Source organism: Dreissena polymorpha, chromosome 1 (assembly GCF_020536995.1).
Source record: "Dreissena polymorpha isolate Duluth1 chromosome 1, UMN_Dpol_1.0, whole genome shotgun sequence".
NCBI lineage: Eukaryota > Metazoa > Mollusca > Bivalvia > Myida > Dreissenidae > Dreissena > Dreissena polymorpha.
Window position 1 is genome coordinate 111,168,738 of NC_068355.1, and position 24,990 is coordinate 111,193,727.

The 24,990-nt window shown below is 35.5% G+C and overlaps 1 protein-coding gene across 1 annotated transcript in view; it reads left to right on the forward strand.

Annotated features, from left to right (window-relative positions):
• The window catches only part of LOC127844445 (MAM and LDL-receptor class A domain-containing protein 1-like), a 146,457-nt gene that overhangs the window by 8,908 nt on the left and 112,559 nt on the right, over positions 1-24,990 (forward strand). The window contains exons 11-39 of the mRNA XM_052374653.1: positions 457-565; positions 1,181-1,331; positions 2,515-2,593; positions 3,132-3,332; positions 3,953-4,107; positions 4,594-4,704; positions 5,239-5,329; positions 5,662-5,802; positions 6,450-6,620; positions 7,583-7,765; positions 8,348-8,551; positions 9,222-9,487; positions 10,204-10,288; positions 10,974-11,159; positions 11,597-11,791; positions 12,463-12,618; positions 12,959-13,096; positions 13,702-13,973; positions 15,380-15,467; positions 15,942-16,070; positions 16,466-16,612; positions 17,060-17,325; positions 17,865-17,949; positions 18,409-18,588; positions 19,309-19,574; positions 20,041-20,131; positions 20,576-20,719; positions 21,054-21,319; positions 24,354-24,528. Coding sequence (XP_052230613.1) covers positions 457-565; positions 1,181-1,331; positions 2,515-2,593; positions 3,132-3,332; positions 3,953-4,107; positions 4,594-4,704; positions 5,239-5,329; positions 5,662-5,802; positions 6,450-6,620; positions 7,583-7,765; positions 8,348-8,551; positions 9,222-9,487; positions 10,204-10,288; positions 10,974-11,159; positions 11,597-11,791; positions 12,463-12,618; positions 12,959-13,096; positions 13,702-13,973; positions 15,380-15,467; positions 15,942-16,070; positions 16,466-16,612; positions 17,060-17,325; positions 17,865-17,949; positions 18,409-18,588; positions 19,309-19,574; positions 20,041-20,131; positions 20,576-20,719; positions 21,054-21,319; positions 24,354-24,528 — 4,731 coding nt within the window. The remainder of the gene's footprint in view (positions 1-456; positions 566-1,180; positions 1,332-2,514; positions 2,594-3,131; positions 3,333-3,952; positions 4,108-4,593; positions 4,705-5,238; positions 5,330-5,661; positions 5,803-6,449; positions 6,621-7,582; positions 7,766-8,347; positions 8,552-9,221; positions 9,488-10,203; positions 10,289-10,973; positions 11,160-11,596; positions 11,792-12,462; positions 12,619-12,958; positions 13,097-13,701; positions 13,974-15,379; positions 15,468-15,941; positions 16,071-16,465; positions 16,613-17,059; positions 17,326-17,864; positions 17,950-18,408; positions 18,589-19,308; positions 19,575-20,040; positions 20,132-20,575; positions 20,720-21,053; positions 21,320-24,353; positions 24,529-24,990) is intronic.

A 24,990-nucleotide genomic window follows, 5' to 3' on the forward strand; every position in this document is an offset into this window, starting at 1 on the left:
CATTTCACATGGTTTCAGAGATCATACATACAGACGTGAGATTTCTGTTGTATTATTTGTAAGTGATTTATTTCAGGTTGATTCATCTTTTTATGCTTTTCATATGGTGAATTGGTATAACTTAACAGCACATTTATCCTACTTTTTAGTCATTTATATTCTGCACACTCTTTTACTGTACATTGAAAAAAAAGTACTGTGAAGCTAATTTTGAACAACTTCAGGTGACATTTTACAACCTTTTTACATGATTTTTACTCAGAATAATTCTCAATCAGGATCTAACAGTATGATAAATTATTGAACACGTTTGCTTCTGAAACATGTAATAGAATGTAATGATTTTGATAGCCTTAATTTTAAGTGACCTTGAATGTGGTTTTAAGCCTGACTCCCCTTGCATGCTCTTGTTACCTGTGCCTACATGTTCACCATATGAAATTGTTTTCATTGCAGAGGGCTATTACTTGTACACCACTGCATCAGTGAGATACCAGAACAAGACCGCTCAGATTGAGAGTCGACAAATTTCTCTTAATGGACATACACAATGCCTGACATTCTGGTATGTGGTTTGTGGTTTTTGAACAATATTTGTTTAGATACATAATTATATAATAACGGATATAAGGTTGGCCTTTAGTCACTGTATCATCTAACCAATCATACAAATTGAAGGCCAGGTTTGTGTTTGTTTGAGTAGTGATACTGCTGAATAATTTCATTGGAAAGGGAGGTAATGTACATATTCACAGTCATGTGTGAACTCATTAAAATTGTAAATTGTCTTCCTTTCTACTAATAACAATAAAATGAGCCATTATATGTGAAAATATGGTTTAATGCATATTGTTGAAGCGTCATGCCAGGTTAGATATGGTTTAATGCATATTGTTAAAGCGTCGTGCCAGGTTAGATATGGTTTAATGCATATTGTTGAAGCGTATTGCCAGGTTAGATAAGGCAGTCTGCAAAGGCTATTCAGGGAAGACACTTTCTGTCTAGACATGATTTTCACAAATAAGAGACTTCCTTGAGACAAAAAATACCAAAAAGCAAAAAGTGTCGTCCCTGATTAGCCTATGCAGATTCTTTACACATAGGCATTAAGCCCAGTTTTCACATAGCAGGGCTCTTATGCTATTGTCATTATCACTTTACTTACCAAGTTTTCCTGCAGGTATCACATGTATGGCCCAAATGTGGGAACCCTAAACCTGTACGTGAAGAACAAGCCTGTGCTAGGCAGCCCCATCTGGTCTCGCTCCGGTTCCCAGGGCAACCAGTGGCAGCAGGGAGTCATCGTCATGCCCTCAACGGGCACCTTCACTGTATGTACATTTGTGTGGGTAATAAGGGTTTTATTCATATACCTTTATCCTGGAATCACAAACATAGTTAAGTGTATATTCTGAATCATTTTTTTTAACCCTTCCCCTCTCAGAAGTAAAGTGAAAATGGCTTTTGCAAATAGCATTAAACCAAAACAGCCTGCGAATAACTCACAGTCTGATCAGGTTTAATGCTGTTTGCTGCTAATCAGTATTTTGGGGTGGTCTTTTAAACTTGAATGTAGTAAGAAAAGTTTTTTTTTTTTTTTTTAAGGGACTACAAACAGGTCAAAATGTAGGTCAAGGGTTAATACCTGAGAAGAGTCACGGTGACTATTATGATCAAATTGGTGCTAACTAAAGTTTTTGTTTAAGTTTTGAGTCCTGCTGATTTCTGAGTTTTAGGAGGAATACATGAATATTCTAATAGCTGAGATTTGTGATTGTTTGTGAGCTGATTAACATGCTAAGCTTAGCTGAGTAGATACTCAAATCTTATCTTTTGAGTTGGGAAATTCATTCATCATACCAGGTGGCTGTGAATTAAGTGGTTTACTATCATGCCATTGAATATGATGTAAAAAACATATAAATGCATGAACTTATTATATTATGATTAACCAACACAATGTTGTTTACATGTATTGAATATGAATATTTTATTTGCCATTTTAAAAGTAAAAAAAACTGACAAATTATCAAACTTGAACTTGCTAGCTTTTGTGAACTTTTAATTTTATAAAACAAATATAATGATTTTGAGTTTGGTTTGTAATGTTGGCCCTATTTTGAAACAAATGATAAATTATTGCACTGCAGTTTCAAATATGAAATAGCTGTCAAGGTTTTGGATATAAAGTACAGAGCACAAAACTGTTGTGCCAATTAACATTTCTATTTGTCCCGCGCTCTTTGAAAACCGGGCTCATTGTGTGTGAACAAAGGCTAATCAGGGACCACACTTTTTGCTTTTATGGAATGTTATTAAAGGAAGTCTCTTATAATAAAATATAAAGTCTAGCCATAAAGTGTTAACCCTGGTTAGCCTATGCAAACTGTACAGGCTAGCCTGAGACTTTACTTTGCACACATGATGCATTATGCCTTTTTTTCCATAGCAAGGTTCATATCTCATATCATAGTTTAACTCTCAAATATGGCCTTCCGTTGTTGTTTATTGTAGCTCGTATTTGAAGCTGTGAACGGTTATGGTTTCCGCGGTGATATGGGGCTGGATGACATTACAGCAACAACATGTGCTGGTGAGACATTTTTACTAATTAGACAGAAATAAAAATATATTTGATGCAATTGGGTCAAGCTTGAAAGATTTATTTTTCAATATATATTGATATGAGATAAAACAAAGACGTGTGCTGCATTCATTTGAACTTATACACATATTTGTTGACTTCTTGACTACATTAAATGGACTCAATAAATAGAATCATAAGTAGTACAATAGTAAGCAAGTGAATTTCTACATTATATGCATGTATACAGTTTCTACTATGATGAAACAATTTATGATTATTTGTGAGCAAACTTATGGGATTTTATTTTTTTTAGTTTCATATACAGTTGTTATGGGTTTATTTTTATTTCTGAAAAATGATTTTGTTCTTCCATTGTTAAAAAGATACTTAATATGTTTTGTGTTTCAAAATATTAATACTAGTGAGTAGGTCTTCTTATTTTCCTTGCCTAAATATCGTATGTTTAAACTACAGCCGGTTAACTTCTACATCTGTTATTTGCTACTAGCACTTATCAAAAGATGTATGTACCCCAAATCTTTAGGTGTCACCACATCCGCGCCAGGGGTCACAAACACCCCAGCGGTTGGCAATCTTGGAGCCCGGGCGTGCAGCTTTGAGCAGCCAACCATTTGTGGCTACACGCAGAGCACATCTGACCAGTTTGATTGGACGTTTGATTCTGCGGGAACTACAACCATCGGAACAGGGCCGGCCTTAGACCACACATACAACACACCTCAAGGTTGGTGCATGAGCATGATCTTGTTAGTTCTGGAGTCAAAAATTATGTTGACATTTTTTATTCTGTTTTGTGAAATTTAGACACAATAATATATAAATGATAAAATTGGTATTTCACTGTTTAAAAAAATAAATATTTTGTTTCTGATTCTTTATTAAAATAATGAAACAGACTGTTGATGATGATGGACTAAAAACTGAAAACCTTTTTTGTGTATTTATAAATTAATACAATCATTTTCAGTGTCAACATTTACATATTTTAAATTGTGGAATATGAGCATTTTTACATCTTTACAAAAATGGTTTAAAAAACATATTTTTATAATTTCTATTGTGCAATTGCATAAAAATATGACTAAATTTATTTGTATTTGTCAATTTCATTTGTTAAAAATATCTTTACAAATCCCCTGTGTACAAAATGTTTTCTTCGACAAATGAAGTTCTAATTTCTCCATTGCAAAGTACCAAAATAATAAAATCGGGTCAAGTTTTTTTCTCTATTCGCACTTTTGCTGATTCTTTTTTCTAATCTACAGTATTTTTCTTCAAAATGGGTCATTAGCATCAGCTTTTGTAAGAATAATTTTTTAATTGGGATGCTTTATTATTTGTTAGGTCACTATATGTACATTGAAACATCATTCCCCCGACGCCAGGGAGAGAAAGCTCAATTGATTTCACCAACATACACAGACATTGGAGCGGTGTGCGTGAGGTTTTGGTACCACATGTATGGGAGTGGTATCGGAATCCTTAATGTGTTTGCCAAGGTATCTATCTGCTCAAATGAGCCTCTGGAAAACTGGGCTTAGTGCATTGATGTTAAGAGTCCTCCAATATTAGCCTGTGCAGTCAGCACAGGCTAATATTGGAGGACTCTTTATACATACCAGGTACAATACTTTCCGCTTTAATGAAATTTTCATTTAAAGGAAGTCTCTTCTAAACTAGAATCCAAGGCTCACATGTCATGTCAGCTGGTTATTTATTGCTTCATTTTACCAAATAAATCACAATTTTTAGGAAATACTTTTGATATCAAAGTGTTCATATTATTAAAAACAGTGTCATTTGAACACAATTTGATAAGTATACAATAAAACTGCTAATTAATTTAGATGCCAAACAATATGTTATAGATGCTATATAAAAACAACATGTTGGAAAAAGTAAAAAATTAATCTTACTTCTTTGTGCTCTTAAATGTATTGCTATTATTGATCAGATATATTTTTACCTATGATGGGTTTTCACAGTCAGGAAACTCGCAAGGGCTTGCAATCTTCACAATGCGTGGTGACCAAGGCAACAGATGGATTGCAGGCCAAGCTTCCATTGCTGCCGGAACAGCCACACAGCCCTATCAGGTAAACATTGTAGTTGTATATTTAAATAAGATTGTGTCAATAAAATAGAAGAAACATTGTTTACTGTATTTGTTATATTTGCAGGTGTTATTTTCTATCAGAAAAGTATCTTGCCTTAGCAATATAGTTATTGTTCATTTGTTTAATTTTTTGTTTCAGATAGTCAAATGGTAAGATTTGCCAGTGATCTGAATCACTGTTAAATGGATGAATGTTTTTTAAAGGACTTCTTACTATTTGGTTATTTGTAAGTTGGATTTGAAAACTTCAACAACACACCCTGCATGGAGTCTATACTTGTATGCAAAGGACATAAAGTTTGTCTATAATCAAAATACTGCCTGTTTGCAAACTGGTAACAAATTAAACAAAACAATGTACATTGTACATGTATAGAAAATTCTATAATCTTTGAATGACAGATGTTGTTGTATTCCCTGCGGTATGTTCTTGATCTCAATCATAATTAAAATACATTCATTCTTCTTTAAACTTTGAATTTTCTAATTCCAAAATTTTGTTTTAATCATTTAGGTGGTGTTTGAAGGCATAGTGGGAACTAACGAAAGAGGAGACATTGCCATTGATGATGTATCTTTCAGCAGTGGAGCATGTGGAAATCCGGGTAAATGATGCATGAACAATCTTGGTAATGAATATGTATAAATACAGGTATTATGTGTGTTTAATCCTGGTCAATCATACATATGAAGTCCATAATTTGATTTAATGGTACATGTATATGATTGTTTAATGTACCATTTGCTTATGGCATTTTCTTAAATAAACAACTCAGTAGGAGTTTTGTTTTTTGCCACAGGTTTAAGAAACTTGTACATAATGCATGTTCCACTCATTAGGGAAACATAACAGAGAATGTCATCCTTGATTAGCCTGTGCGGACTGCTGGGACAACTCTTAACACACTTGTATTAATGCAAGAATGGCTTGTTTCAGGGGACTGTGATTTTGATGATGGACTCTGCACATGGACCAATACTCAGACTGGTGATGACTTCGACTGGACCCAGCAGTCTGGTTCTACATCAACTGGAACTACAGGCCCAACCAGTGACCATACGCAGGGAAACAGTCAAGGTCGGGTGAACTCATCCACCTTGTTACATATATTATACATCAAATTTAAGATGCATATGCTTTAAGTAAACTAAGTCCTATTTCTATGCCTATGTATTTTTATCACTGAATTTATTAACCCTTTGCATGATGGGAAATTTGTCATCTGCTAAAATGTCGTCTGCTGAATTTCTTAAATAAGCATTTTCTTTGATTTTTTTCAAAGAATATTATCAGAATAGCAAACAGTTTGAATCCTGATGAGACACCACGTTCTGTGGTGTCTCATCTGGATCCAAACTGTTTGCAAAGGCCTTCAAAATTCGGTTCCAGCACTGAAAGAGTTAAATGTATGCATGCAATCAGTATCTGTTTTTAGAGTTTCAAAAAATCCCTAAAAAGATTGTAGTCCATACAGATTTTTTTTCATAAATCAAATTAAGACTCACTCTTACCCCCTAAACTTATTTTGTTCTTAAAAGAAACATCCTATCAAAGAAAAATACCATTAAAGATGAACGTACCATCACTAATTAACGTGTGCGGACTGCACTGGTAAATCTGGGATGACACTTTACACACATTCTCTAAGCGCTGTTTTACCAGAGCAAGGTTTAATTCTCTTCCTCTGCAATGAATTTCATAAATATGTTTCTCTCTTTGACCAGGCCAGTACATGTTCATTGAGACCTCGGCTCCACGGCAGCCTGGTGACGTGGCCTGGCTGGTGAGCCAGTCATTCAACCCAGCCTCAAACAATGGGGGCCGTTGTCTCAGTTTCTGGTATCACATGCTCGGCTCCACGGTCGACACCCTCGCCATAGTGGTTGTACCACAAGGTAATCCACTTAACCCATTTATGCCTAGTGGACTCTCCCATCCTTCTAAATTGGATCAATTTATTTCCAAAATTAGGGATGTCTAGTATATTTATTTCTATATTTAGAATATTTTTACAGAAATTCCTTTAAGCAAACAGCGCAGATCCTGATGAGACGCCGCATCATGCGGCGTCTCATCTGGGTCTACGCTGTTTGCCAAGGCCTTTTTTCTAGACGCTAGGCATAAATGGGTTAAGTATAAACCTATTAATTTAAGCAGAATTGCATTAATACTTATTGTAACATCATTGAGTCCTGGGCAGAACCAGAACTTTGTATCTTTGAAGGAGATCTTAAGAATACTCCCGCATTGAGGATCGAACCCGTGACTTCCTGCTTGCTTGGCAGACACAACACGCACCATGCCAAGGCGACCTCTTAAAATCGATGTTGAAAACAGTTTAAAACACACAAGACTTAGAACCAGGGTGAATGCTCAGATTTCAGAGGTGTCCGATGTTTCATGCACCTAGAATTGAGCCTTGCTAGGGGAAAATAGGGTTTAATGCATGTGCATAATTTGTTGCCCAAGATGAGCCTGTGAAAACTGCAAAGAATTATCAGGGTCAACAATTTTTTACTAAATTGGATTTTTGAAGAATCTTCCTTTAAACAAAAAACACCAAAAGTTTTATCCCATATGAGCTTGTGCAAACTGTGCAGGCTAAACCAGGACAACACTTAACGCACAAGCATAAAGCCCCATTTTCCCACAAAGGGCTTATTTGTTTGTTCAATGCCATTATCATTTAATCAATCACTCTTTACAAGAGTAAACATCTCTATTTTATTTTCCTGGGCTAAGCTCTTGGTGTGAAAATTTCTGTATTGTTCTAGGTCAATATTGCAACAGGGGCCAATCAAGTTATCATTTTTGTGAATGATAAAAAATAATGATTTAAACTGGATTTGTCTTTCAGGTCGGCCAAACATCACCATCTGGACATTGAAGGGTAACCAGGGAGGAAACTGGCTCCAAGGGCAGGCCCCTATCTCCAATCTTGGGGTCCCTTACAGTGTTGTGTTCATTGGTATCCGGGGACAGAGCTATACAGGAGACATTGCTATCGATGACATCATTTTTACCCCATCAAACTGCGGAGGTAATTATCTTTTTTTTCACTTTTTTTGTTTTTCACCACAGTGTTCATCATATTATGCGCAAAATGTTGTTTTCTTTTTTTAACATGTAACCTTATAATTGTGTTTAAGAAAAATAAATGTAAATACTCATTTATTTGTATTATGTTCAAATCTTAAATGTGTATGTGAATTAAGAAGTGTTTTAATGTTTCAATGCAGAACAAGGAAAATAATAGGCGCGAAGAGGATTAAGTAAGTAAGTAACATTCAGAAAAAAAGCACAGCATTCATTAAGTAAACAGAACATCCAAACATGTTAGATGAACTGAGTTAACTTTTCCCACTCAGAAGCAATATCAAAATGGCTGTATGTACCCAGCATTAAACCAGGAAATGCTGTGCGTAGCGTCAGGTTTTAGGCTGTTTGCTGCTTATCAGTGTCATAGGGATGGGAATGAAACCTTTAAAACCTGAGTCAAGAAAGACAAGTCTTTAATTTAATATAATTTTGCAAGGGGCTATAAACACGTCAAAATGCTTAATATAAGCTGTAATGAGTAAAAACAATATGTAGTATTTCAATGGGAGCTGTGCCATTTCAGTGAGCCCTTCCAATGCCCAGCCTGGTGTACAAACCACCCCTGCCCCTACACTCAGCACTGCAATGCCGGGTCCATTCAACTGCGACTTTGAGACCGGTCTATGTGGGTGGAGTCAGGACTCCAGGGACCAGTTTGATTGGACGAGACAACGTGGAACAACGGCAACGGCTAACACTGGACCAACCGGTGACCATACATCAGGAAGTAAGATTGTCCATATTGTTGTGTTGGTAGCCCCCTTATAGGATTAGGATGATATTATATCTATAATGCAATTATCATTGAAATAGGATACTATTATATTTATAATTCAATTACATGTATAGAACAAAATAGGGCACTTTTATATTTGAAATGCAATAATATATTTTTAACCAATATAAAATACAATATTAATCATACAGAGAACAAGGCTGTTTTTCCAAAGATAATATAGTTGGAGGACAAAATCAACCAGCAATATATTGAATAGACAAAATACTTATATTTTGTGTTATGCAAAATACACATTGTTTCGTTAATAACATAATAGGTGGACGAAAAAAACAACCGGCAAAACATTTCATATAATACAATAAAAATGAGCCTCATTCTTGTAAAAAGGGGCTTTAATGTGTAAAGTGTTGTCCCAAATTAGCCTTTGCAGTCAGTAAAAGCTTATCACTGATTACACCTTTCAGCTATATTGGATTTATGTTTAGAAGACATTTTCTTTAAACAAAAAATCCATTTAAGCGGAGAGTGTTGTCCCTGATTAGCCTATGCAGACTGCACAAGCTAATCTCAGACAACACTTGGCACACATGCATAAAGCGCCCTTTTCCGACAGCACAGCTTTTTTCCTAAAGTACAGTGAATTTCTCTCTTTCACAAGCCGGATACTACGTATACATTGAGACAAGCACAGGCAACACCGGCTCAAGGGCACGGCTGATAAGCCCTCAGGTGATCGCGTCGAGAACAGGCCTACGTTGCCTCTCGTTCTGGTATCACATGTATGGGCAGAACGTGGGTCGACTCAGCATGTTTGTCCAGTATGGCCTTACAGTGCCATTCTTCCCATTGTGGTTGAAACAAGGGACGCAAGGAAACCAGTGGATTCAGGCTCAAGTGAGAGTGGCTGCTACCAGGCCCTTCAATGTGAGCATTGTGGTTTTTAATACTAATTAAGCCTCTCTCTGTGAAAAGGTGGTGTAATGCATGTGCGTTAAGTGTCGTCCCAGATTAGCATGTGCAGTCTCCACAGGCTAATTAGGGACGACACTTTCCCCCTAAACCTGATTTTTGCTAAGAAGAGACTTTCTTGAAACAATCAATATCATACAAGCAGAAAGTGTCGTCCCTGATTAGCCTATGCGGACAGCACAGGTTAATCAGGGACAACACTTTACACACATGAAGTAAACCCCTTTTTCACAGAGCGCGGCCCAATTATATTCATAATATGGTGAGTGATAAGTCCTTAATTTATTTGAAAGATTTTCAGAATAGTAGAGAATTGTAATTGACAGTTATAACCAAGGTTTAGCTTACACTAGTGATAAAGCTAGGCAATATTAATCTTAAATTGACCTTTATGCAGGAGTATGACATTAAATGATCAGGTTTATAGATAACAGAATATTTTGCTAGCTTTATGTTATGCTGTATTTTTTTATTTGCAAAACACAAGCACGAACTCAACTTAAGATGTTCTGAGGACACAATTCAAAGTCAAATTAAGGTTTAACAAGCCTCGGGGTTAATATCTGAGGGCTTTGTCTGCTTATCATTCTAGAAGATTTCTAAGACTTGCCTATACTCATAGTTGATACAGCCATACTGGGTATAATGTGATTTTATAATCATATTTACAGATTGTGTTTGAGGCTTCCAAAGGCAATGGTGACCAAGGAGACATTGCACTAGATGATATTATCATAACAGATAGTGACTGTACAGGTATGATGTTGATATGAGAACAGTTTATCTTTGATGTCTTATGTCTGATTGGACAATATACAATATGATTAGGATTTTGTAACGCATACATCTATCTTTGGGTTTAGATTGGACAAAATACAGTCATGTACTGTAATTCTAGAAAAAATTTGGTTATTGGAATGGGTCTTATGGGTTAATGTGGTAAGTCTGTCTGGAATGCAGGCATTCAGCATGTGACATCAAACAGGGGTTCGCTTAACCCTACACCACTTAGCTACATATATTGATGTGTTTGTAGTCCCTTAGAAACTTAAATTTAATGAAAGACCTTTCTTACTAGATTCAAGTTTTATTGGCTTCATTTCCCAAACCTAGGTACTGGTGAGCAGCAAACAGCATAAAACCTGAACAGACTGCGAGTTACTCGCAGGCCCTTCTGGTTTTATGCTGTTTGCACATAGCCATTTTCACTTTGCTTATGAGTGGGAAAGGGTTAATTTCTTTAGAATTAACAGGTATTGCTTAGAAAGGAAAACAAACATACCAGGTTATCAGAGACAACACTCTATTTTAATATAATTTTTTGTTCTTTTTACATAGAAGTCTCTTTGAAACATTTTTTTAGTCAAGTTCTAAAGTGTCGTCCCAGATAAGCCTGTGTCATATCTAATTGTTTATCAAAATGAAACCTTTTCTTCCACAGTAAACCCCACCAACAGTCCCCTTGGTGCTGCCAACTCCACAAAGTGTGACTTTGAGCTGAGCACGATATGTGGGTTCACGCAAGTGACTGGCGGAGCGGACCAGTTTGATTGGACATGGGACGATCAGGGCACACCCTCTGCAGGGACTGGACCCTCGACTGATCACACTCTGGGTACCGCGCGAGGTAAGCATTTTACTGAGATGAATGCTGGGTACCAACCTATAATGTAGGGCTTTAACTGTGATATTGCTTTAGGGTTGATGTAATTATTTGACCCCTTTTCATAGGAGCATTGTTGAAATTACACCCATGAGGTATACAAGTATACCGTTGTTGGCTATAATCAAATCTTATAATTGTGATTGCAGTATGAACATTTGCTGCTATGTTATTGTATTTATGTAAGGGACTTTTTTCTATCAAGAGGTTGTTCAGTAGATCCCATCTAGTGGATCAAAGGTCAAATGATATATCTTAAAAGGCAAAAAGAAGCTCTGCCTTCTTATGTTCCTTTATACCTATAGTAGTGTTTATCACAATTTCCCAACAATTTTACTTGTTCAAACTAAAATTTATATTTTGTCATACAAGAAAACTATATGATAATGTTGTTTTCATAGGTCACTACATGTACATTGAGACCTCTGCCCCACAAACCCGCGGCCAGAAAGCCCAGTTGCTGAGTCCCATCTATAGCGGAACCAACCAGCCATCGTGCCTTAAGTTCTGGTACAGCATGTTTGGGCAAAGCATGGGAACTCTCAATGTATATACCATCATTGGAGGCACTTACACACAAGTGTGGAATAAATCAGGTTATTATTTGGTTTATGTTCCTGGCTAGAACAAGGCCATGAATAATTTACATATAACCGTATTTAATGATTGCAACAAAAGTACTTTTCTCCCCAAAAATGTGGCACTTTCAAGATTGTTGTATAAAGTCTTTATTTTATAGTGAAACAGATTTCTGTATGCTTGTTTGATATCAGTGTTGAATTTCTTTTAATTCGCCTGGGTGGGCAAATCCAGACAAAAAAATGTCCGTTCATTTACTGAAAAAGTTTAAATTGGATCATTTTCCAAAAGTTTTTTGGGCATGATTTCTTAGCAATGTTCCATAACCGGTCAGATTCCATTTAGATAGATGGTTTTCGCTCAACAGCTTGATAGTGGGAAAACATGAGTTTGGAGTGAGTTATTGCACTAAAACTTTCAACTTCTGTTGGCCAGTCAGATAAAAATTTAAGGTCACTGATGCTTAAAATGGAAACAACAGTTTCTGCTCTATAAGATGAGTAAATATAATGGTATTGCGCTGATATTTATTAGCTTACATGAAGTCCTTTCTCGATATTTACTCAACTAAATTAAATCTTAAACCTTAAAGAACTGATACCATGGCCTTATTGTTGTTTCCATTATTCACTCTACCAATATTTCCACACAAATTAAAACATCCTTCACGTATCAATGTTTACTGCAGGAAACCAAGGCCCTGCATGGCTTGTGGCCTCCTACTCAGTCCCAGCAACCTCCAAGCCTTTCCAGATAATGTTTGAAGGCATCGTTGGGAACAGTTTCTATGGTGACCTTGCTATAGATGACTTTAGCTTGACACCTGGTGCATGCCCTTATTCAGGTAGGGTATTTGCTGCATCGCAAGCAGTTGCATGATTGTTACACTTGTGGTAGGTCGCAAAGCTATGGGATATTGAGATTCCTAGTTCAAATCCCATTATACTAATTCAATGTTCCTAGCAAAAAATCCAACACATTTGCTCATCTCCATCCAGTAATGCTGCTAAAAATACTGACAATAATTATAATAATAATGATGTTATTATAATAATAATGATGTTGATGGTTATAATCAAGATGAAAATGATAATGACAATTAGGAAGATGACAATATTGATGTTGACGATGATAATGACGATAATCAAGGGTTGATTTTGCAATATGTTCATTTTGTACTCTAGCTGGTGTCTGTACATTTGATGACAACAACCTGTGCACTTGGAGACAGGAGCGGACCAAGGACAGATTTGACTGGCAGCTGCAAAAGGGGCCCACAGCTACCCCCACTACTGGTCCCACGGCAGACCATTCTGGAAATGGTATGTTACATGGGCCTCGTTAATTTAACATTTAAATTGTATCTCCAAATCACTTTGATATTTTTTACTTAACCAGAACTCCAGTAACTTCATTTAGGGCAAAATAATAAAAAAATACAATAACTATTGTGTAGTGCCTGCAGTAGTTCTTCACTCTGGCAATTATAAATGTTGTGAAGAATTGTATTATTATTATTGTATATTCAAAAATTGACTAATCATTTATTAGTCAAACAAAACTCTTTATAACAGTTGCATATTTTGTTATTTGTGTAAAATCACTCAAAATGTATTATTATGTATGTGATAAACCTTACGCGATCTAGATTATATTTAGTTAAAAGCAATTATGTTAACGTTGACATAAGTGTATGTTGATATATGACTTACTATTTGTGAATGACAAAAAACTGTAAAGTTTATGTCAATAAAACATTCTGTTTGTCTGTCTGTCTTTAAAAAGAATGTCTTCATGAGTAATTCTGCAAAAACAACAACAATTTGAAAATAAGCCCCCCCCCCCATTTCTTTTAATACAAAGTCCTGGAGTTAAGGAAAAGCTTACATAGAGACATTGTTGTTAATTTCCTCTATATTACTGCCAGGTTATTATGCTTACATCGAGACATCAGTGCCCCGAGTCACAGGCGACAACGCCTGGTTGGTCAGCGACAGTTTTGCACCCGGGTCCAGTCTCAATGGAGTCAACTGTTTCTCATTATTTTACAACATGTATGGTCAGACCATCGGTACCCTGCGCGTCTGGGTCTCCTCTCAGGACGGTACCCAAACCCCAATCTGGGAGCTAAGGGGGAACCAGAACCAGGGCTGGAAGCAGGGAACTGCTCTTATTCCGCCTCAAAAAGCATCCTTCACGGTAAGAGTAGTGAAATATAAGCCCTGTTCTGAGTACATTGGGCTTAATGCATGCGCTTTAAGCGTCCCCCCAGATTGGCCTGCACAGTCTGCACAGGCTTGTCCAGGACAACAATTTCCACCTACACATAGACTTGATTTTTGGATTTTAAAGATACAACCTTTAAACGCAAAATTCCATTCAGTTAAAAGTGTCTGTGCAGACTGGGCAGGCTTATCTATAGGCACTTACATAACGCCCAGTTTTCCAAGAATGTGTAATTGACCGGAGATATTTTGTTGATGAAATTTTCTGTTGAGCTTTGAATACTTAGTTACAATAGATCTACATAGTTTTATAACACTTTGTTTATTTATTCAGTTGATTTATTCTATAAATTAAGTGTTTAGTATTATTTTATTGATTACAATCTTATCATGTCGTTTTTATTTTATTTGAATTACATTTTTTGTCGGTTACTTTTAAACAAATTTTATCAGGCTCTAATTTGTATACATGTTTGTTGGTCTGCTCAACAAAAACAATCAAATGTTCAATGTCCAAAGTAAGACAGTAGAAAAATCCATGATTTTTTGATCCAGTAAATATACTTTATTGTATATCCTCTCAAAATTGCATGTCAATAAAACAAAATAAATATTGCATTGTAAGTTCAATAACAACTTGTTTCTAGGGGTTGTGTTTTATGAACAGATTTTTGGGTTTGGAGTATAAAAGTTTTAAGTTTTTAAAGTTACATTTCAATCTACAATGGCTTAGAAAACCTGCACAAATGAAGGCTGTGATTTGCATGAATTACCTATTTACTTTATCAAACACTATCTTACATCATGTTCTACTGTATGAATAATTTTACTATGGTTAGATTACAAGCTACTGTAAACGCTATTTGGGAAACATGTTTTTCAAGAACAATAACTTTTTGCAGAAAGTTGTTAAATTTATGATTAAATGGGACTTGTCCACATATTTTCGTATTTTTGAAAAAAAAGTCATAAATGATTAAACCAACACAATTGTTATATTTGAAAAAGTCTTTATTAATAACAAAAGCAAGAAAAAAAGTTTATATGTTTTTATTCGCTTAATTGGATTCAAACCAAAGACCTTTGGAAGCAAAAACAAACTTGTTACAACTAGTTTTGTAAGAAACAGAGTATTTTTAACGCCTTGTTACAAGTGTGCATATTTTGTTTAATTATTGATGACAAGCGTTAAAAACAGATTATTATATTAACTATTTCACTGGATGAATAGTCAAACATGAACGTTTTTTAATTTTTGGTTAGTAAAGATAGTTATTTTGGTTGTTTGACTTTCAAGCATTTATACTTTTTCAAACTTATGGAAAACAAAAATGTTATTTTGCCAAACCGTGAAATAGTTCATTTAAATATTGTTTTCAGATTATTGTGGAAGGTATCCGTGGTGATGGAGTCTTAGGGGACATTGCCGTTGATGAGCTCTCTGTGTTCAGTATGTCAACCTGTACAAGTAAGATATGATTTTATATTTGAGCAGAGTTATGCAAATCTGAAACAACACTTTACTCACATGCACAAGCCCTAGTGTTGCAATGTTCATACTTGGTGTGATGGCTCCATTTATGACAATCAGATTTCTGTACATGGAGCTTTACAAAATTATCTCTTAGAATGCACAATTGCCTTTTGTGTTATAAACTGATGAATAGCTACCTTTTGTTTCTTAGACTGATAGGATAGTAAACTTTTGTGTGATATAATCATGGAATAGTTTATTTATGTCTTCATTTTGTTCTATAAAATTGGTATTTATACAACAGAAATCAGAACAGATCTTTCTATGTATGAAAGCACTCAGAGTATACAGAACAGAGAGATAAAGTATGAACTGAAATTTGATATGAATCTTAAAATAAGTATTTTTTATCTTAAAAATTCTGTATGTTGCAATAAATCTTTTAAACAATATTTACAATATTCTCAGGAACTCCACAGAATGCGCTGCCGTCTGTAGGTATTGTAACCCCTAGTGCGGTCCCTACAACGCCCACTACCACCACCAAGTTGACAACCCCTTCACCAACCATACAGCGGACAACAACACTGGCAAATGGTACTTTGTGATTTATTAAAAAAAAAAAAAATTACTTTTTAGCTGTAAAGGTGATAATCATGTGTACAGTTTTAATCACTTGATTTTGAACAGAAGCAAATAATTTAAACAATTTAGTTTTTTTTTGCAATGTTTTATTGCCACTGCTGATTGATTGAACAAACAAAACTTGACTGAAAACAAAAACTCATAAGATTATTATCAATACAGTGGAGATTTAAATTTTTGCTAACACTGCTAATAATCTACATGAATAATTATATTGAACTATGCACAAGAGGCCAACAGTTGGTGGCTTTCTGATTGATAACAAGATAATTATAGTTATGCAATTGGATTTTTTTTTACAATTAAGCAAAAAATATTGTTTATAATGACATTTATTTCTTAAACAGGTGGTTCAGGCTACACCTGCACATTCGAGCAAGGTTTCTGTGGCTGGCAACAACAGACTGGGTCTGCAGATCAGTTTGACTGGTCCCGCAAATCAGGGAGCACCAGCACATTGGGGACTGGTCCAACTGGAGATCACACCACAGGAAGTAAGGGCAATGGTTGTCCTTAGAAACGAGCCTCATTCTGGGAACACTGGGCTTAATACATGTGCGTTAAGTGTTGTCCCAGCTAAGCCTGTGCGGTCTGCACAGTCAAATCAAGGATGACACTTTCTGCTTTTATATTTTCTGTGTTAAAAGAAAGTCTCTTATAAACATAAATTCAGTCTAGACCCAAAGTATTGTCCCTTATTAACCTGTGTGGACGGCACAGGCTTATCAGGGACAAACCTTTACACACATCATTTAGCCAAGTTTTCTCAGAGCCAGACTTGAACGGTAAAATGTTTAGTGTATAAATGGGACAACAGACTGCCATGATTATTTTAAGAATCACATTTTTGGTATAATCTAATCTGGAAAAAGCAATCTGGATCTAGCATCTTTCTATAAATACTGCTCAAATATAAGAAATAATTTTTTTGTCATAACCAGGAGGGAACTATGTGTACATTGAAACCTCTGCACCACGATTGAACGGGGACAAAGCCCAGCTCATTGGTCCCACCCTGACACTGTCCACCAACCAACCGCAATGTTTCTCGTTCTGGTATAACATGATAGGCAGTGATATCCGTGCTCTGAACGTCTACCTGAAACAGGGCGCCAACCTCGGTTCCCCTATTTTCACGCGTGCTGGAACCCAGGGTCCCAATTGGCTACTGGGACAGATCCCTATTACAGGGAATGGAGCTGCTCAGGTGCGTATTTGTTTTACTTTGAGATCAAGGATAACTCGTGAATGTGCTCATACTTATTTAAAATAAGATCAGGCAGAAAATGAAGTCATGGATTCTAGGAATTTGGGTACATTACCCTAGCTCATCATGAAAAGATACCTTTAGCCTTGTTATGAGAAACTGGTCTTTATTCTTGTTTGTAAAATTTTGTTCCATATTAGCCTGTGCAGTCCACATGGGCGAATTAGAGAAGACACTTTCCACCTGAACTGAATTTTTGCAAAAAAGAGACCCTTAAAAACAAAAATACTATAAAATCAGACAGTGTAGTCCAATATAAGCCTGTGTAGACTTCACAGGCTAATATAGGTGTACACTTTACACATGTATTAATCCCAGTTTTCCTAAAACGCATTTCAAATTTCAGTTTCAAGGATATCCCTACTCTGACAAAGTTTACCTGGTAGGGCACTGTTGTTATTTCTGTGACAAATCCTTTGATTTTCTTATATATTAGTTGTGCTGAAACTTTAAAAGTTTTTCCTTGTCTTTGTTTCTAGATTGTGATTGAAGGTGTCCGTGGTACCAGCTTTAAGGGAGACATTGCCATTGACGATACTAGCATAACAGCAGGGGCATGCCAGGGTAAAAATACTTGATTGTAAATCACAAATTACAGTTTGAAAACCTACTTTATATACTTTAAAAGTAATTTAAACAAAGATTATATTCAATATCTTCTATTTATCACTTGATATAATATATTGCATGTAGGATTTTTCTTGCATTATAGATTCTACCTTCAAGTCATGTCATACCAAAATGATTTTCCTTTATTGTCTAGTTTCCATTTTAAGGTCCTATAATTCAATTATTATTTTCTTAATGTTCTATTTTCAAGCTTTTAAATTAAGTCCTATTTAACCAAAATAACTTACCTTTATCTTTTAGATTTGCTTAAATGCCATATGGTTTAAATATAATTTTTCTTTCATTTAAGTTTCCACCCATATATACATATTACATATCATTCAAACATAGTTAAATATTTCTCCTATTTTCTACTTAAAAATATAATGAAACCATGCAGTGACATTTTTCAAGCAACCCAACCTAATGGAGCTACTGATTCTTCTGCCCTTGCTTGCAACTTTGAGGCTCAAGACTTGTGCGGGTATGTGAACATGCAGGGCTCAGATGACTTTGACTGGATACGAAATCATGGCCAAACTACTAGTGTTGGCACTGGACCATTTGCAGATCACACCTTGGGCACTGTAACCGGTAGGGGCATGAAATAAAAATGTACATTTTAACTAACCTGTAGCGCATGCATGTCAGTGATTAAAATATTAATATTAAATTTATCATTTTAGACAATTAAGTAGAAAATTGGTAAAAAAGAGACTGAGCTGATATTCCTATATTCAAAATATGCAAAAGCAAAATCGAGGGTTGGACCTTTTTCAATACAGGAAAGTCCAGAAAGTAGGTCACCAGGAAATATCTTTGAAAAAACTTGTATGACACATTAAGCCACATCTATAACTCAATCTTGACTAAACTTGATCAGAATGGTTATCTCAACAATATGTTGGACAAGTTTTAATCTGTGTCAACTGTTTCCAACACTAGTGTTAATCTCGGTCAAGTGGGGGTGCTCTTTTGTTCAACAATATATGAGTCTTGTTCTGAGAAAACTGGGCTTAATGCATGTGCGTCAAGTGTCGTCCCAGATTAGCCTGTGCAGTCCACACAGGCTAATCAGGGACGACACTTTCCACCTTAGCTTGATTTTTGGTAAGGAGGGACCTTCTTGAAACTAAAAATACCATAAAAGCGGAAAGTGTCATCCCTGATTAGCCTGTGCGGACTGCACAGGCTAATCTGGGACGACACTTTAAGCACATTCATTAAGCCCAGTTTTCTCAGAATGCGACTCATATGTTAATAGATTTCTGGTGAGTGCTGGTTTATATGAATTATTATTACTTTTGTTTACAGGAAACTACATGTACATTGAAACATCTGCACCACGAACGCCCGGACAGAAAGCTCAACTGTTTTCAAAGGCCATCACAGTGTCTAGCCCTATTTGTGTAAACTTTTTCTACCACATGTATGGGCCAACCATTGGGGCACTAAATATATACATTGTGCCGTCGGGCCAGTCTGCTATGGGCCAAGCTGCATGGACCCGAAAAGGAAACCAGCAAAACCAGTGGACTAAGGGACAGATATCAGTAAATCCTTCGCAACAACAATTACAGGTAGATACTTTCTATGCTCTCATTTGTAACCCTTAGCTGTACACAACATGCACAGGTTGATCTTTTGCAGAGATTGTCTGTTGTCCATATTGCATTAATTTTATATTCAAAAATCTCCTATACGCTGGGTTGAGTAATATCAAAATTAATAAGGTGTTAATTAATTGCCATCTCTCATTGTCCTTGACATGTCTTCTTTTTTTGCTTATCCCCTTAGGTACGGAAAAGTTTATGTTGCGGAAGTTCTTCTACCAGAATGACAATTTTTGCCTTTTCTATATATATTTGAAATGTAAGCTAAATTACAGAGAAAGGATCATAATTTAATTCTAAAATGTAATACGTAATTTCCTTTTTCTAGTTTTCTATTTGTTTGTATATTTGTAATATAAGGAGAAATCCATTTATAAATAAACTGTTTAATGTTGTTTTGTATCAGAAAGCCGTGTCCTTGTTCTTTTTGCAGCTTGTTTTTGAAGGGGTAGTTGGAAATGGTTTCACAGGTGACATTGCTATTGATGATATCACTGTGCAACAAGGAACTTGTGGGGTTTTAGGTAAGAAATTATTTTTCTGAAAATGAATATAAGAAAATAAAAATATCTTATTACATAATACATACATGGACATAGAGCATGATCAAACTATGACTTACTGTGTAGTGTGGCATAAAAGTATAAAATTTACAGGCTGAAAGAGATTGATATATGATCAAAAACCTCTCGGTACAGTTCCTGATTCAAAGACACCAAGTAATTATAATTATAATGGGTCAATCCAGTTTATGCACCTCATAGCATGTAATAAGTATTAAGGCTTTAAATGAAATTGAGCCTTACTAAATTGGTTAATTTTAATTGTAACTGAATTTGATGTTGATTAACTTTTGTTGTTACTTTCATTCTTTAGGATCCTGCACCTTTGAGCCTTATAAATTGGTTAATTTTAATTGTAACTGAATTTGATGTTGATTAACTTTTGTTGTTACTTTCATTCTTTAGGATCCTGCACCTTTGACAATGGAACCCTTTGCACATGGTCAAACGTTAGGACTGGAGATGCATTTGATTGGTCACTCAAAAAGGGACAAACTACGTCTGCAAACACGGGACCAAATAATGACCACACCCAGGGCAATGCGCAAGGTGTGAATGTTAATCTGTGCGACTTAAAATGACTGCTAGAAGAAAGTGTGCAAATATAGTGTTGAGATAAAATGAATGATTTCATATAGAGAAAGAAATCTATTAACAATAAATAAAAAAGACAATTTAAAAACCCAAATAAATAACAATTAAACTCATTCTGTAAATAACTTGATAAAAATATGTTTTTTTAATGAAAACCTTGATCCAAAATTAAAAGACTATAACTGTAAGACAATGATCTATGCCTTTCACAGGGACATACATCTACATGTACATTGACACAAGTGCAGATTTAAACTCTTACTAAGACAAGCCTCTTAACCTTTTACAGGGACATATATCTACATTGAGACAAGTGCCCCTCGTCGTCAGGGTGAGAAGGCGTGGCTGCAGAGTGCCATCATGAATCCCACAGGCTCCTCCCCCCAGTGCCTTCACTTTTGGTACAGCATGTTTGGTACTAGCATCGGAACCCTGAATGTTTACATCTCACAGAATGGCTCCCTGCCAGGGTACAATGTGTGGACCCTCTCCAGAAACCAGGGAAACAGCTGGCAGTCTGGACAAGTCCCTTTTCAGTCCACCTCTCAATTCACGGTAAATAAATTGATTTTACCCTGGTCCCCCTACACTATAGTGGGGGACATATTGTTTTTGCCTGTTGATTTGTTTGTTTGCGTGTTTGTTTGTTTGTTTGCCCCAACTTTTAACATTTGCAATAACTTTTGCAATATTGAAGATAGAAACTTGATATTTGGCATGCATGTGTATCTCATGGAGATGCACATTTTGAGTGGTGAAAGGTCAAGGTCATCCTTCAAAGTCAAAGATCAAATATATAGCTTCAAAGCCGCGCAAAAGGGGACATAGTGTTTCTGACAAACACATATCTTGTTGGTTATACAATTTGTCTTGTCCAACCAGCTTTTTTTCTGGAATGACTTAAAAATGTTGTTTCAACATTTGTTTTACCATGTTTTGGGCATGATATATCACCAAATGATGATATTGTGGAAAAAAAGAAGGATTTTGAAATTAACTGGTCTGATGTTCTCTGTCTAGCCATGTTCAAATTTTTCCAAATAGGAGGATAGCTAGCAAACCCAACTAGCTGTGTTTATTTTTAACACATTCAATTTATATGCTGTACATACTTATAAATTAACCTGGGGCTAATTTATGCTTAAATAAGTTTATTATTATGTTTACATTTCTGTAGTAACAAGACAATAAAGCTAACATTTCATTTGCACTTCTTCATTAGAAAGATGCTCTTTATGACAGTGCTTTTATTTTTAGAATTGCCTGTCATAGATTTTATTGATATTACACCTTAAAACAGGTAGTTTCCTGTCGATAACTTTAATTTGAAATAACAGATTTTTATATAACTTTGGACATAGGAAACTTGCATGGAAAATCAGCTTGGTGTTGTATTTTTAGACTTTTGGGGTCAACATAATATACTATTGCTAAAAACAGAAAACAGCCAAAAGATGGTTTCTTGTCATTAGCTTTATTTTTTGTTATTAATTAATTATTTGCTATTCTTTCAATTACTTAGTTTAAAAAAACATTTTTTATAGTGTAACACGTGTAACAAAATAGCAAACCGTTTTGTTTTTAATAAGCCATGTTTTATTTTAAGGTTGTTTCTTTCTGTAATTATCAATATCCTTTTAATTAGCCGGATTTTTTTTGAAAAAATCTCGGCTTATAGATTGATGTTGTCGGGCGGGCGGGGGGGCGGGGGGGGGGGCGGGCGGGCGGGCGGCGTGCTCGAAAATGTTAAAGTTCTTATTTCATGGTATAACTTTGGTATGCTTGGACCTAGAGTCTTCAAACTTGACAAGAAGGTTGGCCAGGATTAACAGATGACCACTGGTCATTTCAAGGTCATTCATTTGAAGGTCAAGGTCACTGTGACCTTCAATATAAAAAATGTTAAAGTTGTTATAACTTTGGTATGCTTGGACCTAGAGTCTTGAAACTTGACATGAAGGTTGGCCATAACTAGTTAGTAACCACTGGTCATTTCAAGGTCATTCATTTGAAGGTCAAGGTCACTGTGACCTTGAATGTAAAAATGTTAAAGTTCTTATTTCATGGTATAACTTTGGTATGCTTGGACCTAGAGTCTTCAAACTTGACATGAAGGTTGGCCAGGATTAACAGATGACCACTGGTCATTTCAAGGTCATTCATTTGAAGGTGAAGGTCACTGTGACCTTCAATATAAAAATGTTAAAGTTGTTATAACTTTGGTATGCTTGGACCTAGAGTCTTGAAACTTGACATGAAGGTTGGCCAGAACTAGTAAGTAACCACTGGACATTTCAAGGTCATTCATTTGAAGGTCAAGGTCACTGTGACCTTGAATGTAAAAATGTTAAAGTTGTTATAACTTTGGTATGCTTGGACCTAGAGTCTTGAAACTTGACATGAAGGTTGGCCAGAACTAGTAAGTAACCACTGGACATTTCAAGGTCATTCATTTGAAGGTCAAGGTCACTGTGACCTTGAATGTAAAAATGTTAAAGTTCTTATTTCATGTTATAACTTTGGTATGCTTGTACCTAGAGTCTTCAAACTTGAAATAAAGATTGGCCAGTACTAGAAGATGACCACTGGTCATTTCAATGTCATTCATTTGAAGGTCAAGGTCACTGTGACCTTAAATGTTAAAATGTTAAAATTGTTATAACTTTGGTATGCTTGGACATAGAGTCTTCAAACTTGACATGAAGGTTTGCAAGCACACTTAGATGACCACTGGTCATTTCAAGGTCATTCATTCTAAGGTCAAGGTCACTGTGACCTTGAATGTAAAAATGTTAAAGTTCTTATAACTTTGGTAGGTAAAAATGTTAAAGTTCTTATTCCATGTTATAACTTTGGTATGCTTGTACCTAGAGTCTTCAAACTTGACATAAAGGTTGGCCAGTACTAGAAGATCACCACTGCTCATTTCAATGTCATTCATTTGAAGGTCAAGGTCACTGTGACCTTCAATGTTAAAATGTTAAAATTGTTATAACTTTGGTATGCTTGGACCTAGAATCTCAAACTTGACGTAAAGGTTTGCAAGCACACTTAGATGACCACTGGTCATTTCAAGGTCATTCATTTGAAGGTCGAGGTCACTGTGACCTTGGATGTAAATATGTTAAAGTTGTTAATACTTTGGTATGCTTAGACCTAGAGTCTTCAAACTTGATATGAAGGTTGGCCAGAACTAGTAGATGACCACTGGTCATTTTAAGGTCAAGGTCACCGTGACCTTGAATGTAAAAATGTTAAAAAATAAAAAAATTGAGATCAAACTTTCCTAATTGTCAATTCAAGTTCATATTTGTGACCTTAAATGTTATTGTTGTTCATGTATATGCATGCATTCAAAACATAACACAAGGTTTGCTCATGCCTTGAAAAGTACTTACATTTCATTTTGACCTTTGAACAATATTTCAGTAATTTAAGTATTGCATTGACAAAAACACGAAAGGTACTTTCCTGTCATTTAAATCAAAAATCCGGCTTCAATGCGGTCATCTCCGACCGCGGAACTCTTGTATTTTTCATAGTTCACATATTGATTACAATCTGATGATCAGTCTTCTTGTATTTGCAGATCATTTTTGAAGGGATTGTGGGTAATGGTTTCTATGGCGACATAGCCCTTGATGACTTGTCAATAACAAGTGGCCAGTGCGCCATTAACCCTGGGAATGCTCTACCAGCCGGGGCCACCACTCAGGTTCCAACAACAACTCGAGCAACCACTCCTGGAATAGCAGCCACGTCTTGTGAGTTATTCTTGTTAAATATATAAATATATTTGTTCTAGGGTTAATTTTGTGTTTCTTGTGTATGTGTGTGTGTTTTTTTAAATATCATTTTCTGCTGAAGTGTTCTGAATTAAATTTAAGAAATCCCTATGTTACCTTAAAATTATAAGTTGAATATTCATTTGTGTAGAATAGATATTAATATGAATTTTATAAAAACATTATTTTAGCAAATTCTACCACAAATCGTTGACAAATTCTTTCTTTTATTGTCAAGGGGTGGTACGTTTTTCTTATTGATTTATTGTATTGTTTGTATGAAAATATTTATTCTCCATCCATTTATGAATGATGACCAGTTTAAATAATTGTCATTAAAATAAGGGTACATTAAAATAACACTCCAATCAAAATGTTTTGAAAATAAATCTGTTTCTCCCCTCAAAAAGTGTATTTATCTTTTAATTTGCATTTCCATTT